The 16,547-nt window shown below is 42.0% G+C and overlaps 2 protein-coding genes across 3 annotated transcripts; one reads left to right on the top strand and one right to left on the bottom strand.

The window, feature by feature from the left end:
- Nucleotides 1-427: 427 nt before the first annotated feature.
- On the bottom strand, nt 428-5,545 carry ap5m1 (adaptor related protein complex 5 subunit mu 1). 2 transcript variants are annotated; one of them, XM_040041963.1, is made up of 9 exons: nt 5,433-5,545; nt 5,227-5,319; nt 4,461-5,121; nt 4,139-4,366; nt 3,924-4,063; nt 3,499-3,584; nt 3,280-3,392; nt 3,039-3,135; nt 428-2,956 (listed from the first exon to the last, which is right to left on the bottom strand). In XM_040041963.1, exons 2-9 carry the CDS (start codon nt 5,292-5,294, stop codon nt 2,874-2,876), a joined length of 1,476 nt encoding a protein of 491 aa, XP_039897897.1. In that variant the 5' UTR covers nt 5,295-5,319; nt 5,433-5,545; the 3' UTR covers nt 428-2,873. The 2 variants fall into 2 exon arrangements, with proteins under 2 accessions (XP_039897897.1, XP_039897896.1); XM_040041962.1 differs by lacking the exon at nt 5,433-5,545 and having other exon boundaries at nt 5,227-5,426.
- Nucleotides 5,546-5,577: 32 nt separating this feature from the next.
- Nucleotides 5,578-16,357, top strand: exoc5 (exocyst complex component 5). Its single transcript, XM_040041961.1, has 18 exons — nt 5,578-5,704; nt 6,091-6,185; nt 7,478-7,625; nt 7,763-7,957; nt 9,385-9,449; nt 9,660-9,688; nt 10,910-11,019; nt 11,182-11,226; nt 11,321-11,461; nt 11,536-11,618; nt 11,712-11,921; nt 12,011-12,158; nt 12,261-12,369; nt 13,435-13,555; nt 13,640-13,726; nt 13,828-13,936; nt 14,112-14,327; nt 15,124-16,357. The coding sequence occupies exons 1-18, from the start codon at nt 5,678-5,680 to the stop codon at nt 15,310-15,312; spliced, it is 2,127 nt and encodes a 708-aa protein (XP_039897895.1). The 5' UTR covers nt 5,578-5,677; the 3' UTR covers nt 15,313-16,357.
- The last annotated feature ends 190 nt before the right edge of the window (nt 16,358-16,547 follow it).

Raw genomic sequence — 16,547 nt, 5'->3', positions numbered from 1 at the left:
AAATCATACATTTTTACTAACAGTCTGCAACGGTGCTTAAGAGCGAGTGGGAGAGGGTAGAAAAAATGGGGTGGATGGGAAAGGAGGGAGAGAGAGGCAGCTGTGAGTCTGAGCCCTTCCTCTTGTCTCCCAGTGGATCTGATTAAAGTGCCAGTAGAGTGGAAAGTGGGGTGGTCTACAGCCATGACTGGCCCTCAACGGGATCTATTTTCAGGCTACAGAGAACAGAAAAGCTCCCACCAGGAGATGCAAACAAAATGGAAAACTGGACAACTGAAGAGAAACTGATGCAGAGAACTGAAGTAAAGTGCACAGAGGTCACAGGATGAAACGGTCAGATAGGCAGGATAAGAAGCAGGAAGCAGGATCTTTAAGCTATCATACCAAATTTCAGTTTTCAGAAATGATAACAAAGTTGCCATGCGTGTTCTGGAACTAACTTTTATTAACAATATGATGAAACTTTTTGATGTTTGGAAGCTACTGCATGTTCTGGCTTTCATGACTGAGTTTATGGCGCCCTCTATTGGTGAAAGAAATGCGATGACGTGAGAAAAACTGCTGTTTATGCAGGAACATTGACTTCAGCCTCCCTGCAATATTGACAACAAACATCCAAAAATGAACTATTTAGCTAAAAGAGGTTTGAATCGACTTTTTTCTAGGTTTCAGGTCCATTATTAGAATTTGGGATAAAAGTTAGCGCAAAAGAAAAAAACAACAACCTTTCAGTCTGCAAATATATTCTGTTATTTAAAAGCAAATGCACGCTCAGACTGAAAACAGGAAGCTAGTAATTCTACCATTATTTATGAAGTGGCTTCCCTGAGGCCGACTCTAAGCAGACTTAGACTGGCTGAGAGGAACTGGACTCCTACCAAACACCTGGAGCAACAGAAGCTTTCAATTGCTTGCTCCCCAGGCCCAGCGTGTTAAATGAACACTACACAGCAGGAGGAATTTAATCAGCAGTGATAATCTTGCAGTGGTTGGGTAGAACTATTTAAACAGAAGAAACTCACTTTATTAAAAGTATTAAAGACATAAATACATGCTAATGTGACTTTTATTGTAATCTGCCACTGGGTGTCATTATTGGGCTGAGGGACACACAGTAATTCAAACATCCACAGAGAAGTGGGAAGCATTTTTTGGCATTTAATTGCAAATTCTTTTGTGGGTGTGCAAAAACATTTTAGTATCCAAACTTCATGATGTTTTAAATGATTTGTAACAATCCAAAATGCTGCGTTTGGCCCACATGATCTTTATTTTGATTATTACAGGACAAAAGTGTAAATCTGTTTCTTGTATGCATGTATGCAAGAGTAAACACATTTTAAATAAATGAACAATTCAGCTGAATGCCCAGAGGTATGGACAGAAGGCACTGGAGCAGAGCAACACATTAAATGAGTCCATCTACTTAGCAAGCTATTCAATCAACAAAGCAAAGTCTGCCAGTGAGAGGCCACTAACTGCAGACTTGAGGAGCCAGACTGACCACATATTGCGACACTGAGGAGATTTAGAGTGGCCCAACTCTTCAAAAAAAAAACCAAAAAAAAAAAAACCCTTCTCCTTTTCCAGTTCGCTAACCACACACACTGGGCCTTAAAGCCAAATCATCGTGGAGGGGGAGAGCCGAGAGGTCTCGGTGTCTGCCACTCCATACTGCTACATAAAAAGAAGGTGAAGGATGCCGTGTGAGCAATTGGTTCCAATTGACAGAGGATTGGTCATGGTCAGCCTTCTGAGTGGAAATCCACGTGAGAATGTAGCATTTGGACCAGCAAGGGGCACAAGAGGCCAATGGCAGACAATGAGGCCACTCAGAGGAGTCTGGCTGCTGTGGAATAGTTGGGACACAATCTCCTCTGGTTTAACCCTTCATCAGCTAGTTATTCATTCAACTTAATGCACAGAGGTGGAGCTTGTGTAGTAGAAAATGTTACATGCATAGTTCAGGTAATGTGCTGATAAACTGAGGGAAGCATTTGGAACCAAACGCCGATTTGAGCCGTTTTATCTATGCATCGAAGCACACATAGAGGGCTACTCTGATGATTGTGTTACATCAATAAAAGATCAAAATCATTTACAGCAGGCTGCACCATAAATTAGTTAAAAAACCTCCTCTGTAACCTCGAGAGGCAACTCAACAGTTACCATCCTTGTGACTTTTTCACCAATTAGGCAGGTCCTGCTCACAGAATGAGACCGACAGCTTTCAAGTCTCGAAGGGCCCGAGGGTCAGCGCTCAATCACAGTCAGGCTGGAGAGTTTGTGTGTTTCAGCTAGCTACTAGTTGACAGGGCAAAGCTGAGGTCAAAAGAGGTGGGGGCCAGTGGTTGGTATGGGTGTGGACTCCTGCCAGCTCAAAAGAGAAGGTTTTGTCGCCAAGACACTGGCCGAATCAGGCTTCCCTTTCACAGTCCAGCCGCCCCTCTACTCCAGGCCTACAACAGCTGATGACAAGGCCCCAGCTGCTAATTATCCGGCTGATGGAGAGTCACTGAAGTGCGACTGTCAGAGCAAGGGGTGGCACTTGTGTCTGCAATGGGATATATCTGCAGCAGACTGGGGGATAAAAGAAGTTGAACTGCAGGTGCAGGTAGTTCTTTAAAAGCAGTAATCCAGTTGATTTTTGCATATTGTGAAGTGCCTTTGCACATGTGAGTAGATAATAGATAATAACTCTCCTGTAAAACAGGGTACCATAATAATAATTTAACTGGGTCAAAATTCTTTACTTTCAGCTGTACCCGGGACGCTGGGTCCTGGGTCGTACATCACTGTGTGTGCGTTACAGTATTTTCAGTCTCTTTAGTACACAGTGCAGTGTCCACAAAGCCCCTCTTTGTGAATCCATCCTACATCATCATCTGTCCAGAAGATACCGGAGCTGTACCTGTTGAATTCCATATGTAGTACTCTTTGGACTGAAGTTCTCGGGCTGAGGGCAGGACAGGCACAGTTGTCAGGGTCACGCAAGAGACAAATATTTATAAAAAAATATTTTTTTACTGTAAGCTTACATGTTACAATCCGTGGCTTGGCAGAAGAATAAACCTGCACCGAATGCTGGTCAACATAACACCCAGACAACGTCATGTCAGGCACTTTGAAATGCAACTGTGAAGAAAAAAGCCACTGATGATGAGTAATAAATCTTTTTATCTCGTCTTACATTAATGTGAGTAGTACATGAAGACCATAAAGTAGTAAGTATGGGTGACGATCCTTGGCTACTGGTAATTATGAAACATAATAACTTACTTTGACATAAGCAGTAAGTTTTGTGCAGAGTGGGTCAGAAGGTCCTGGTGTTGGTCCAGAAAAGTTGATCTTACCCTCCATCGTAACCTCACGAGACTTTGGGAACTTTTGCCCTACATATCATTGAGAATAAAATAGTCATCCGTTTTTTTTAAAGTATGCAGATGCAGTGAAAGGGATTTTGTTTCTTATAGGGAGAGTCTGAAGCATAACGCTTACCCAGGACCCAAACAAGCAGGTTTTTCTCTTTTGAAACATCCAACTGTCCAGAGCTTACCTTCATATCTACAACACCCATTTGATCCCTGCACAGTGCACACAGAGACAGTATGCAGACAATCAATTAAATCTGATTTTTTTAACAGAGGTTACAGAACACAGCTGAATTACAGTGCAGTTTGTTTAATAGTCTCTCACACACAAGCAAGATACTATAACTCTGCTAAATTAGATTTAAAAACATTTAAAAAAAATTTCTATTAAAAATTTTTTTTTCCTGCACACATATGTGCATTTGATTTTTCAACAATTTCTAAACTCCTAAAAGGGCTCTCAGTAATTATATTTATGACTGGATCATATTATGCTTGTAAAGAAAGCATAAAGCACGAGGAAATAGTGATTTTGAACTTTGTGTAGTTTACCTGTTAAAGAATGGCAGGTGAGCATTACAGAACTCAAAACTGTTCTTTATACTCTCATGAAGTTTGAGGGTTACTGACACGCGAAGCTGGTTCTCCTCTTCCTTTAGTTGGTATGAACCAAGTATGGGTGGAACAGGAACCTGGTGAGAAATTAAGATTTTAGCAGAAATCATTTACAAAATGAAAATATATCTGCGAGGAATTTGTATGCATACCTCAGAAGTATAGCTGCATAGTCTGAAGGGCTCTAGAGGAGGGGAAAAGGGAAACTTGTATGGCCCGGAGAAAGCTGAGCCATCATAATTATCCACACTGCTGGCAGTCAGGATACTCGAATCCAGAGATGTGACACAGGGATGGACCAGGATGTCCTGCAGTGGAGAACCATTTGGTGGCAGTGATAGAGTCACTGTCACATTTGGGAGCACCCCCTCCACTTCACACTGTTGAAAGAAGGGTAGAAATGTAGAATAATCCTAAATAAATCATTTCCAGAAGTTATAACATTAATCACTTTTATTTACATTGCGGACTTACTTTGCATGTCACGGTGCCATAAACATCCCAGAGGTCCTGTCTGCTTCGATTACCATACTGCATGGACCGCACTGTTTCTATCAGTCCAATGTTAACCACAGCTCGACCTCGGTGTAGTCCTGTCTTCCAGGCTGGCTGTTTCTGAGTTCCAACAGAAGTGGGCGCTGTGGGTGTAGCAGGTGTCCCAGGTAGGGGGACATCAAGGGGTGTGCCAAGTGGACAAACCTGCAGGAGGACTGAGGGCACCATTGCCAGACGAGAGCCAAGCCCTTCACTATCAGGCTTACTCCCTGAGCCAAGGAGAAAAGTCTGTAGGCCTGCCAGAAGTGTGAGACCCTGTGAGACTGACAGCAGACTGGCCAGAGGTGGCCGCGGATCAGGAGGGACATCCACTAAAGGCAGACACGCCAGAATGAGAGGCCCTTGCGAGACAGTCAACACAGGCCAAAGTATTCCTTTTGCAGGTCCATCCACATGCAGCTCCAGGGCTGGTGACCGTGGACGGTAAAGACAGTCATCTCTGAGGGCTACATAATTCTTGCCTGAGTCTGAAAGCCCCAGCTCAGTGAGCAGGAGCTGCAGGAAAGTACTCTCCTCTGGGACTGCTACATATGAGGAACCTGCCAGGCTCTTTGCACGGTGCTCCACGGTGGAAAACCTCCTGATGAAGGAGACACAAGACATGACAAAACACAGCGATCTACAAGTAATCCGAAAAAAATATGTTATGTTAGCATATATGTGACAATAATTAGAAGTCACAAACCTAGAAAAGCGTATTGACAGATTTCCTCCATTCTCGTGAGAAATAATCCACAAACCACGTACAGTCATTTCTCCGGCTACAGCAAACTCCCGACTTTATGGGGAAAAAAACAAAAGCGTCAAAATCTAATATTTAAATCTCCCTGTGCATGTGTTAAATTCATTTTTTGCCTCGCTGTATGAACATCGCTGATGCTCGCTACTTACTTCCTGCTTTTGTTGTTTCATGTGACAACTACGTCCAATCAGCTGACAAATGCGCTTGCGCACTTCCAAGCGGCTGTCCCCACCCTTCTCTCCCATACAGGAAGCTGGATCGCCAACCAGCTAGCTGTCAACAAAGGGCAAAACTGTACGAAACCACCAAATCAATGCAGAAGTCGGCTTTATTGCCGGCTTTGAGTTCCATCTCCTAGGTTTTATTTCACCGCGCCGCCAGCTGAATCTTTAACATGGCGACGACAGCTCATCTGTTCGAGGTAAAATGACAACGGGTAGCTGTGTTAGCTTTCAGGCTAGCTAAGGGGCTAACTACAATTAACGGTACCCTAACAGTGCCGACCGTATTTATCAATTGAGTGCGTAATTAAGAATTAATAATAACCCAAGCATTGAGGAGAAACGTTGGTTTCTTGTTGTTAAAGTGAGGGAAAAGAGGACACGTATTGTCTAATTTGTATGAGTTCGCTTATTCGAGGAAATAGCAATGTTGTTGGCTGTTTGTGTGCAATAAAATCAGCACAGGTAACTTTAGTAACCTTTTACAATTTACCCGATCTTGTAATCTTTTACCATCCTTTTGTAGACGACTGTAGTATTTTGGGCCAAGTGACTCTTCTCCCATTGCTTTTTCCCCCCCCTTTAGGAGCCCTTTGATGCAGATGAGTACATTGAAAGGCTGGCATGGAGGACTCCTGGGGGAGGCTCCAAAGGAGGAGCCGAGGCGTTTGACCCCAAAAGGTACTATAGATACTTGTCATTTACATATGCAGTAGCGTCTCTCTTATCCTTAATATAAGGTCGTAGTTTATAAGAATTACATGCACCACATTTTAGCTCAAAGTTTTAGATTATATAGCGTATAAGATCTCCTTCCATCCATTATCTTCATTGAAAAGGAAGTAAAATTTAATTGATTATTTGTAGTTATTATAATAATAAATATGTTCTCTAAAGGATGCCTTATTCATGAATTAATATTTCAACTTTTACAAATCTAAAGCACAGCCTTTCGACTCACCTGGCTGTATAAAGGTTTTCCATTAACCATGCATACTGTCCTTCTAGCCATAGTGCCACTCATTTTTTTTGAGCAGTTAATTAAATTAATTAGACTCCGTAATCAAGACCGTTTTCTCTCTGTAGCCATTAAATACACATAAACCATCTTCTTCTCTCTCAGTAAACATATTTTAATAATAATTTAGGGTAAGCTTCCTGTTAAAATATTTGGAAATGATTCATTATATTTTAGATTTTAGTGTTTCAATTACATTATGTCATTGTATTATTTTATAACAGTCAACAGACTGACTTTCTAAAGAAGCTGTCCTTCACAAAGCTCACCTGGATCTCCTCTCCACTCATTTAAAGTTTCGGGTTGGAGAAAAACGAGAAATAAATATTAAAGTCTTTTGCATCTTTTTTCCCCATATTTGTTGTGATGTTTATATTTGGGGACAGGCCTGCATCTCGTAAGCAAAAATGCCACAACAGTTTAACTGTACCACAGATGCATCCTGCTTATCTTCTCACTACACAAACTGTTGCCGCCACCTCCTCGGATACTCTTAGCTACAAGTCAGAGACAACATATCTGTGGAGGCCACCATACTGTGAGTCACCAGCCAGGGAATGAGTGTCTGTTGGGAAAGGATGGGAGATGTCTTTAAGCTCTAGCCAGTGCTGAGGGAATTAGTCAGAAGATTATACACTCATCATTTTGGGATGTTTCCTACTCTGTGAAATGTGGTGCTGACTTAGGACATTTGCTCTGCAGTCCTGGTGGCACTTAAAATGCAGCTGACGAAGCTGCTAGTTTTCAGAGCTTCTTAAGCCTGGGGACCCAGGAATTAAGCATCTGGCACTATTCTTTAACTATTAACTGTAACTGTGAGGTCAGTGGGACAGATTTAACCTTGCGGTACCAAATTACTATTCTAAACTAAGGGCATTTTCTGCATCTTTTACCTGTTATTCTTTTTGAAGAACTACCAAGTGGAAACTTACATGCATTCTTTCCCCCATTAAAGGCTGTTGGAGGAGTTTCAGAACCACATTGAGGAGTTGAAGCAATTGGATGAGAAGATCCAGCGGAAGGTGGAGAAGCTTGAGCATCAGTGTCATCGTGAGGCCAAGGAATTTGCCCACAAAGTTCAAGACTTGCAGAGAAGCAACCAGGTGTGTTGTGTGGTGAAAGGAGCCAATCACACCCACTGCAAAGCCCTTGAGCTGTCAAAGATTATATTATCTGTCATTCCAAAACCTTTTTTCTGTGTGTTTTTATTTCACATCCTCTTTGTTTTGCATGATATCAGGTGGCCTTTCAGCATTTCCAAGAGCTCGACGAGCACATCAGCTATGTGGCCACTAAGGTTTGTCACCTGGGGGACCAGCTGGAGGGGGTGAACACGCCTCGCCAGAGAGCTGTGGAAGCTCAGCGTCTGATGACCTACTTCAACGAGTTCTTGGATGGAGACCTACGCAGCGATGTATTTAACAACCCAGACAAGGTAAGTATGCTGCACGTGTTCTTTCCCTTCACATCAGTGGAGGTGTGTATGCGTGACCACTGTCGGGGGCCCCCTGCTGTGATACTGCTGGAGGTGAGAATGAACAGGATTACGAGGTAAACCATCCATATTAATTTGTTAAGTTTATCCCTTTAGTTGGATCCCTCGACTAATTTGGATTAATAAACTGTCATTTGCTGTCTGACAATAGCTGGCTGATTGACTAGCATGGATGTCAACATGCTCATGTCAAAACTAATTGCATTTACAGTAGGTTGTCTGGGAGAGAGAATTTGGATGGCCCTCAGCTTTGTGTCACTTTACAGCAGAAGCGAGCTTGTAGCAAGGTGGTGCACGCAAGGGCACTGGTGACATACATCCTGGGAAAAGATATGCACACTTTTACCCAGTGTCAGTCTACACAGAGGCCTTTTCGATGTTAGACAAGTGGCCAAAAGTTTGATTTTGCAGTTTTGTAGTGACAGCAGAGCGACTGAGATGCTTTAGATTTATTCTTGTTAGTAGGAATGTCATTAGCGGATGCTGAGAAGTGTGTCTGGGGGTCAATCCCAGAGACGAAAGCTGGAGATGGAGCTGGTTTTCTGGAAAGGCATGCAGAAATATCTGTCCAGATTCCTTTTTCCTGAGCATACCTCCATATGAGGGGGAAAAGAGGAAAGCTGCAAGTGAATAGCTGAAGGGGGATGGCTTTGCTAATCCTTCTGAAAGGGAGGGCTGGGCCGCCAGCGTGGAGACAAGTGCTGCTAAACCCTGACTGCAGGGAGACGGCTACATTACTTACATGGGATTTAGCTAATCTTAGCTGGGGGACAGATACTTAGAAAACCTTCGCCGAGCAGAAAGGCTGGATCCTCCTCACGGGAGCAGAGTAATGATGTTAGCTGAGGCAGGCATCTGCGGGAACAGAGGAGTTGCGGACGGCGGGCCTTTCGTAGGTCTGGGGCTTTTTTTTTCAGCCAGCGTGTATGTCAGGAGGGGTGGGGGTGTGTAGGGGGGTGTGGGGCGGCTCTCGACAGGGCCCCCTTTTTTTAGACAGATATCCCTGGACGGACAGATTATTGAAGGCGATTTAGACTCCTGTGGGATTACAGCCTATTCAGAAAAGGCATGCCAATAAAGAGTTGGATGTGCTGCTAAGTCAGGACTTCCGCTGCTGCTGCTGCCGATGCCCAGGTGAGCGCAGCCTGTCTGTTATCAGCTCCCTGTTCAACACGGGAAGGTGGAGGAGGGCTGCTTTAAGATGATGATCCCCCAAGGGGAAACACTGCCGGCGGCCTGCCCACTTTTTCTCTGGATGTCCACCTCACATGGTCCCGCTGTGCTCTCACTCTTTTTCCATCACCTGATATCTCTCTCTCTCATACACACACATACATACCCACTCTCACTTTTTCTCTGTTCCTCAGATTAAGGAAGCTGCTGATATCATTCAGAAGCTGCATCTCATTGCCCAGGAGCTGCCATTCGACAGGTGAGTCAGGCATCCCGAAGGCAGCTTTAGACAAAAGCAGTGACATACAAGAGGAACACAGAGTATTACTTTTGTTCCTCTCAGTGTAATCGCAACACTAAATCTTTACAGCGTCATGTGATTTCTAAAAATATAACCGTCTACTTTTTTATTTTACTAGTATATAGATTAAAATGTCATTGATATTGATTTACTGTTTTTCTCTGCCAGGTTTGCAGATGTCAAGGCAAAAATTGCAAGTAAGTTTTTGACAGTCACCCACATTTAGTGTTTCTATTGTAAACTACTTGGAATGACCAAGTTTTCTTCATTAATTATTAATAAAATATGATCTGATCTTCATCTGAGATACAGTTACAAAAACCAAGGCACCTTTATTGAACATTGAATATTGAGTCACTGCTCCAATGAAGAAAACCTGATTAAAGTTAAACAAACACTGTTTGTTTTAACCATCCCTCAGTCTCAACAACTTTCATGGGTCCGAACATTAAAAAGCCTTTAAAAGTATTTCTGAAGACCCGGGTGGTCATCTGTCCAGGCCTGATGCTGCTGTCATGAGTAGTGAATGTACTACAGAGTTCAGACCAGGAGCAAAATTGTGTGTACATAAAGAATGAAAAAAACCAAACAAGGCTTACAGAAAACACCTGCAGAAATATCAAAACTTTGCAAAAATGTTTGTTTCTGTAACTTTATTTCCAGTCTAAGAGAAACAGTAAATGACAGTGTGCTGATGGAAGGACAAATGGAACCTCTGCCCTCACAAAACAACTTTGTGCAATATGTCAAGGTTACTGAAGTCCATTTAGGTATCCCAGAACACTTGTTGATCAGTGTTTCCTGGACTAATGAGAAAGAAGTTGTTTTTTTGGTGTTCGTTTTTTTTTAATAATAAACACAAATACACACAAAAGTCTGTGCAAAGAGGAAAGTACATTAGCACTCAACCCTTAGATCATCAGTATACTCTTTTCTATCTCGGGGCCTGGATGTCTCCCAATCTAGGGGGAAACAATGACATTTCACAATAAAGGTGTCTCTATATGAAACTGTGGAGTGTGGAAAAACTGAGGAAAATGGGACTTATGTAAGTTGACTTATGTTTATGCTGTAGGATGTGACCTGTAAAGTTTTTTTGGCTTCCGAATGGGGGCATGCTGATGTGTGCTGATGCACACCATCCTCATCTGATGGAGGTTTTTGCCATTAAGATGCATAACTAAATTTAAGAGTTTAATTCCTTTTTCCAGCCTGCACTGTGTTGATTTTTAAATCGCATGAAGTACAACTGTTTGTGTATCATTAATTTAATCAGCTTGTGTTTATTGGTGTCTGTGACTTAGATGAATATCAGGCCACATTTTATGAGTAGTCAAATCAGAAATCCTAGTAATCCTTTGTAATAATATAATATAAAATCTAATAATTTATTGGTGGTTGTTTGGTTTTCTAACCAGGTAAATACCATGACCTGGAGCGGCAGTTAATCCAGGAGTTCACTGCAGCTCAGCGCAGGGGTGAGATTGGACGTATGCGGGAGGTTGCAGCAGTTCTATTACATTTCAAGGTAACCTAGAAAATGGGTTCAGTGTCCACATTTGACCTTTGGTCAAATTAATTGGATAATTGTGATTCCCATTCTGTTCATATTAATCATGTATGATTTAAATTTTTAGCACTTCCTTGAAATGTTGCACAGCGATGTAATGCTTGTGTCTTTTCGTAAAAGGGCTATGCACACTGTGTGGACGTCTACATCAAGCAGTGTCAGGAGGTGAGTGTGTAAAGTTCCTCTTACACTTGGTAGTATTGCTTCAAGTAATATCTGCAGACATTTACATGTTGCTGATGTCATCTGTCTTTGTAAGGGTGCCTACGTGAGGAATGACGTGTTTGAGGACACGGCAGTCCTCTGCCAGAGGGTCAATAAGCAGGTGGGCGAGGTCTTCAGTAGTCCTGAGACTGTCATGGCCAAACTCATCCAGAACATCTTTGAGAACAAATTACAGGTATTTCTACTGAAATGAAGAGTTTGATGTATTACTCTGTCTTTGGTTATATTTAACTGGCTTTGTGTCTGCAGGCACATGTTAAAGAAAAACTGGATGAAACTCGACACTCAGATGTAGAACAATACCTCAAGAATCTCTATGACCTTTACACCAGGTAATTAACTTGCTGACTTTTAATTCAGTTCACTTCATGGGTACCCGGAAACCATTGTTCTTGTTTATGACTCTGATTATTTCCCTTTTGAAGGACCACAGGATTAGCCACAAAGCTCACAGAGTTCAACTTGGGCTCAGACAAGCATACGTTCCTCTCCAAGCTGATTAAGAGCATTTTTTCTTCATACTTGGAAAGTTACATTGACATGGAGAGAGAATACCTTCGCACTCGAGGTGCCATGATTCTGCAGCGATACTACGACTCTAAGAATCACCAGAAACGGCCAGTGGGCGCTGGCAGGTCAGACTTTTGCACATTTGATTTTACACAAAGAAAAGATTAACTGGTAAAAAAACAAAACATCATTTAAGTTTTGTTTTTTGTAACAGTATTCAAGATCTGAAGGAACGGATCAGACAACGCACCAATCTTCCATTGGGCCCTAGCATTGATACCCACGGAGAGACTTTTCTCTCTCCGGAGCTGGTTGTCAATTTGTTGCAGGAGACACGCCATGCCTTTGAGAGATGCCACAGGGTGAGGCTTTTCTGCCCTATGTTTACTAGCGGTGCGCTAACTGTACTGCATTTGTGTTTTTTGAAAAAGTTTAAATGCGTATTTTTCTTTGATGTTACACAGCTTTCAGACCCGTCTGACCTGCCCAAGAATGCCTTCTCAATCTTCCTGCTACTGGTCGACCACCTTTGTGTAGAACACATTGATTACGCCTTAGAGATTGGCCTCTCAGGTAAATCCAACTTAGCTCATTAAAACCATAATGTTTGTCTGCAGTGTTCACTATAGCTGTGTCCTAAAACTAAAACTTTTAATTTACTGGCAAGGATGATCCAGGTCTTCCTTGCCATCTTGTAAGAAAAGCTTTTCAATCAAACAGCCAGCAGACTGTTAAATAATAGCAGCCATCCTGGTGAAACTTTGATAATGGTCTAGTCCAGTGGTTCTCAAACTGTTGAACCAGAGCAGATTAGGTGTGGAAAACCAGATGAATACAATATTTCTGTCTTACATTTATTTGTAACAAAACACTAACAAAGGAAGCTGGAAACACATCGAATTCAGTGCTGATGGGGAGCCTAACCCAGCTGTCATTCGGTGAGTCAGGGTACACACCGGACAAGGCACCAGTCTATCACTGAACTAACACATAGTGACAGACACAAATCATTTTATCAAAGACAAAAGAAATCCCAATTTCTTAGCCGCATGTGGAAGATCCATCATCATTCTCCTGCGACTTATTTGCTCCACGTGAGTTGAAACCATCAAGTATGTTACCTGGCAGGCCACATCCTCCGTTTTTGATTCGACACCTAGAGGAAAACACCTGCTCTGACATCACTTACTGCGGTTGGTTACATGTGCCCATTAATGTCTGTTCCATATGAGAAAGTGAAAAATCCAAGTTACCTTGATGCCATGCAGGCTGCGCTTTTGGCACTTCTTTACATTTTCTATGGGACTGTATAATAAGGGAGCAGCTTATCATTTTCAGCCAGCTACAGTGGAACTAAACATGCATTTGGTACATCCCAGTGCTCAATTCGTTAGGTACATTCTGCATTAAGGAAATGGATCATTGATGTCCCTGTGGTTTGATTACTTTCTCCTCACTGTCTGACACTGAAATAGAGCATTACTGAGAATTTCTGCTTCATGCATTATATTTCTCTAATGCCAAGAAGTAGACATCAGGCACTAGTGGTTTTCTGCTCTTTGTGAATCATGTTGATTCATGCTTTCACCCACCTTTTTTTTTTCCTATCGTCTGGCTTTCTCTCTTTCTCTTCTACAGCAATTCCCTCACCTGATGCAAAGAATGCCAACCTGTACTTCCTGGATGTGGTTCAGCAGGCGAACTCTATCTTTCATTTGTTTGACAAACAGTTTAATGACCAGCTCATGCCTCTGATAAGGTCAGTTAAGGGTTAAAGATGATGAACCTTTTATTCATGTAGTAAAAAGATTTTCTGAATTTACCTTTCCTAATCTGATTTTAGCTCATCTCCAAAGTTGGCAGAGTGTTTGCACAAGAAAAAAGAGGTGATAGAGCAGATGGAAGTGAAACTGGACACAGGAATCGACAGGTCTGTGTGTTTCTAATACTTTGTCTGTAATGAAATAGCAAGTAGTTTTAAAAGACATTTATGGGTGTTTTGTTTTTAATCTTTCTCCCTGCTGCACACAGAACACTAAACTGCATGGTGGGCCAGATGAAGCACATCTTGGCAACAGAGCAGAAGAAGACAGATTTCAGGCCTGAGGATGAAAACAATGTCATGATCCAGTACACTACAGTAAGAGAGAAAAATCTTCAGCTCGCTTTAAGGAGCTCACATTCAAAACTAAACAAATTAGCAAAGGAAACTTGCAAATCAAATCCACACCTAGTTTTTCTTCGACTAAATACAGATAGTGTGTCGGACTGAACGTGTTTTCCATGTTTCTCCTCGTGTATCCCCCACCTGACAGGCCTGCTCCAAGGTATGTGCCTACGTCAGTCGGCAGGTGGAGCACGTGCGGAAGTCCATGGATGGGAAAAATGTGGACACAGTGCTGACGGAGTTGGGCATTCGTTTCCACCGGCTCATCCATGAGCATCTACAGCAATACAGCTACAGCTCAATGGGAGGGATGCTGGCCATCTGCGACGTGGCTGAATACCGACGATGCGCCAAGGACTTCAGGGTGAGTGTGGGGTGGGGTGGGGGGTGGAGCATAGGTCCAGGATGCACTGGTCACAGGGCAAACATGGCTTTTCCTACAAAGGCTCTACCTGGAATGTTTTATTAAATAAACTGGTCAGGCCAATCCAAAATAAAGGCTCTGGCATCCTTTGTTAATCTTTCAGTACAAACAAGAAGGGTGGCAAATAAGAATTATTTCCATCATTGATTATTTGATTGCTTATTTTCCTTTGTTAAACATTGAGTCTAAACATACATGGACCAACAGCATTGTAAATTTTCCGTGTTTAACGTGTACATTTGCTTATTTTGTCAGAACAGCTGTTAAAAGTCCACAAGACAATTCATTTTAATTATTAATTATTTAACCCCGTAAAGGATGAACCATTAAAAATTCTCAGAAAATTAGATTTTTTTAACCTTCTGATGACTAAAAAAAGAATATGCATTTATAAATATAAATTTGCATGTATGCATTTTATTGTAATTTGTCATTTTTTCTAAATCTGGCATTTTTGTAGACTATTGCTCGCAGTTTGTTTACCTCAAACAAAAACATATGGGGACTAGGGTTAAGGTTGGGGGGGACAACACTGATGTAGAGGTTTAAAAAACTTGACCCGTGTATCATGTTATGTAGCAAATAAATAAATTCAATTAATCTATTCACAATTAACTATATTATAGAAAAACTGGCAATTCTCACAGAGAGTCTGCAAATATTAGACATTTTTATTTCATCTAAATGTATAAAAACCTAAAGTATGTAAACAGTTTTGTACTTCACTGTCGTTCAGGTCCCTCTGGTGCTGCAGCTCTTTGACACACTCCATGCCCTTTGTAACCTCCTGGTGGTTGCCCCTGATAACCTGAAGCAGGTCTGTTCGGGTGAGCAGCTAACCAATCTGGACCGAAACCTCCTGCACGCCTTCGTCCAGCTCAGAGTGGATTACCGTTCAGCTCGACTCGGTAGACACTTCAGTTAATGACTGTTTCAACACCTCCCTGAGCTCCGTCCAGTAAATTATGCTTTGATGAGATGATGCATCTTGAAGATACCCATTACTGCTTCAGTGAATGCATCAGTCTGGCCCTAGCATACAGACTGTACTGGGATTGCTTTGTGCGTCATGGAGACAAGGGCCAGTGCTCCTTGAATGTGTGCATTTTACCGTTTTTTCCCCATTGTTTATTTCTCCAAGCTGAAGAAATTTAAATGTCTATTGACTTCATTTCAATTGTTTTTAAATACTAATCTATCACCAGTCCTTATGGCAAAGATATCTGAAATCTAAGTAAATGGACATTACTAATTTCTATGGTTATCTAAAAAGAAACACTTTTTTTTTTTTTTATTGTGCCAAAAATATAAATTCTGTGGCTGCACCTGTGCACAGAAGTGGACCCGAAAGCTGCTTTAAAGGGAATCTGTCAACAATCACACTGTAAAGTCAAGGCTGTAGTCACTCTGTGCATTGCAGACGGCTACCCCTTGTAATGAACTGTAGGAAACCAGACAGAGACAGCCTGACTAAGCATGAGATCTGAGCTCTGTCTGGCTAAGAGAGACACATGACCACCTCTATAACCTTTGACCCTTGACCACAAATTACAGGTCAAGAGGCCATCTCAGAGAAGTGTGATCCGAGCTGCAAACAGGTCTGAGAACCTCTCTGTAGGTTTGGGTGGTCTCTTTATGGCTTAGATGATTGGTGTGATGGGTCACTGAGTATGTGTCACTGTAATTGCACAGATCAACACTTACTCATCCAGTGGGGCACACAGTCCAAAGACATTGTCAGTCTGATCTGCAGTGTTTCTGGGTCAGGAGACACTACAGTGTGGACCTCTAATGATAAAGGAAACAAGCTAGAAGGGACTTCTTCACACAGGGCTTATTAGGGAGCTTCTACACTGAGAAAGACGAAGGGTCGTGTACCTAATGCCCAAAACTGTCTCTTATACAAAGTCGCTCTCATTGTACTGCTGTTTACCTTAATTAGTGACCCAATAAAAATCTGTTGCATTTTATTACTGTCCGTCTATGAATATCCTTCATAAATTGGGGAGCTGTGAATAGAAAGTTTGCTGAGTTCTCTTCAAATGTGACTTTCAAAGTGAGATGAAACAGTCTGTCTATAGAAGTCATCAAGTATTCATAGGAATTCTTGCCACCAGAGTAAAGTTCTTTCTTAGACTTCAGGAAGTGAGCAGAGCCAGA

The sequence above is a fragment of the Simochromis diagramma genome, unplaced genomic scaffold (assembly GCF_900408965.1).
Source record: "Simochromis diagramma unplaced genomic scaffold, fSimDia1.1 OVJJ01000304.1, whole genome shotgun sequence".
NCBI classification, from domain to species: domain Eukaryota; kingdom Metazoa; phylum Chordata; class Actinopteri; order Cichliformes; family Cichlidae; genus Simochromis; species Simochromis diagramma.
Note: the sequence above shows the minus strand (reverse complement) of the source record. Positions and strands in the feature narration are given on the sequence as shown.

Coding starts and splice junctions, on each gene's coding strand:
- exoc5 (XM_040041961.1), top strand. CDS start 5,678: ATGGCGACGACAGCTCATCTGTTCGAG. Junction 9,450..9,659: donor CAGGAGCTGCCATTCGACAG/GTGAGTCAGGCA, acceptor TTTCTCTGCCAG/GTTTGCAGATGTCAAGGCAA. Junction 9,689..10,909: donor TGTCAAGGCAAAAATTGCAA/GTAAGTTTTTGA, acceptor TTTTCTAACCAG/GTAAATACCATGACCTGGAG.
- ap5m1 (XM_040041963.1), bottom strand. CDS start 5,294: ATGACTGTACGTGGTTTGTGGATTATTTCTCACGAGAATGGAGGAAAT. Junction 5,122..5,226: donor CTGTCAATACGCTTTTCTAG/GTTTGTGACTTC, acceptor CTCCTTCATCAG/GAGGTTTTCCACCGTGGAGC. Junction 2,957..3,038: donor CAAGCCACGGATTGTAACAT/GTAAGCTTACAG, acceptor TCCTGCCCTCAG/CCCGAGAACTTCAGTCCAAA.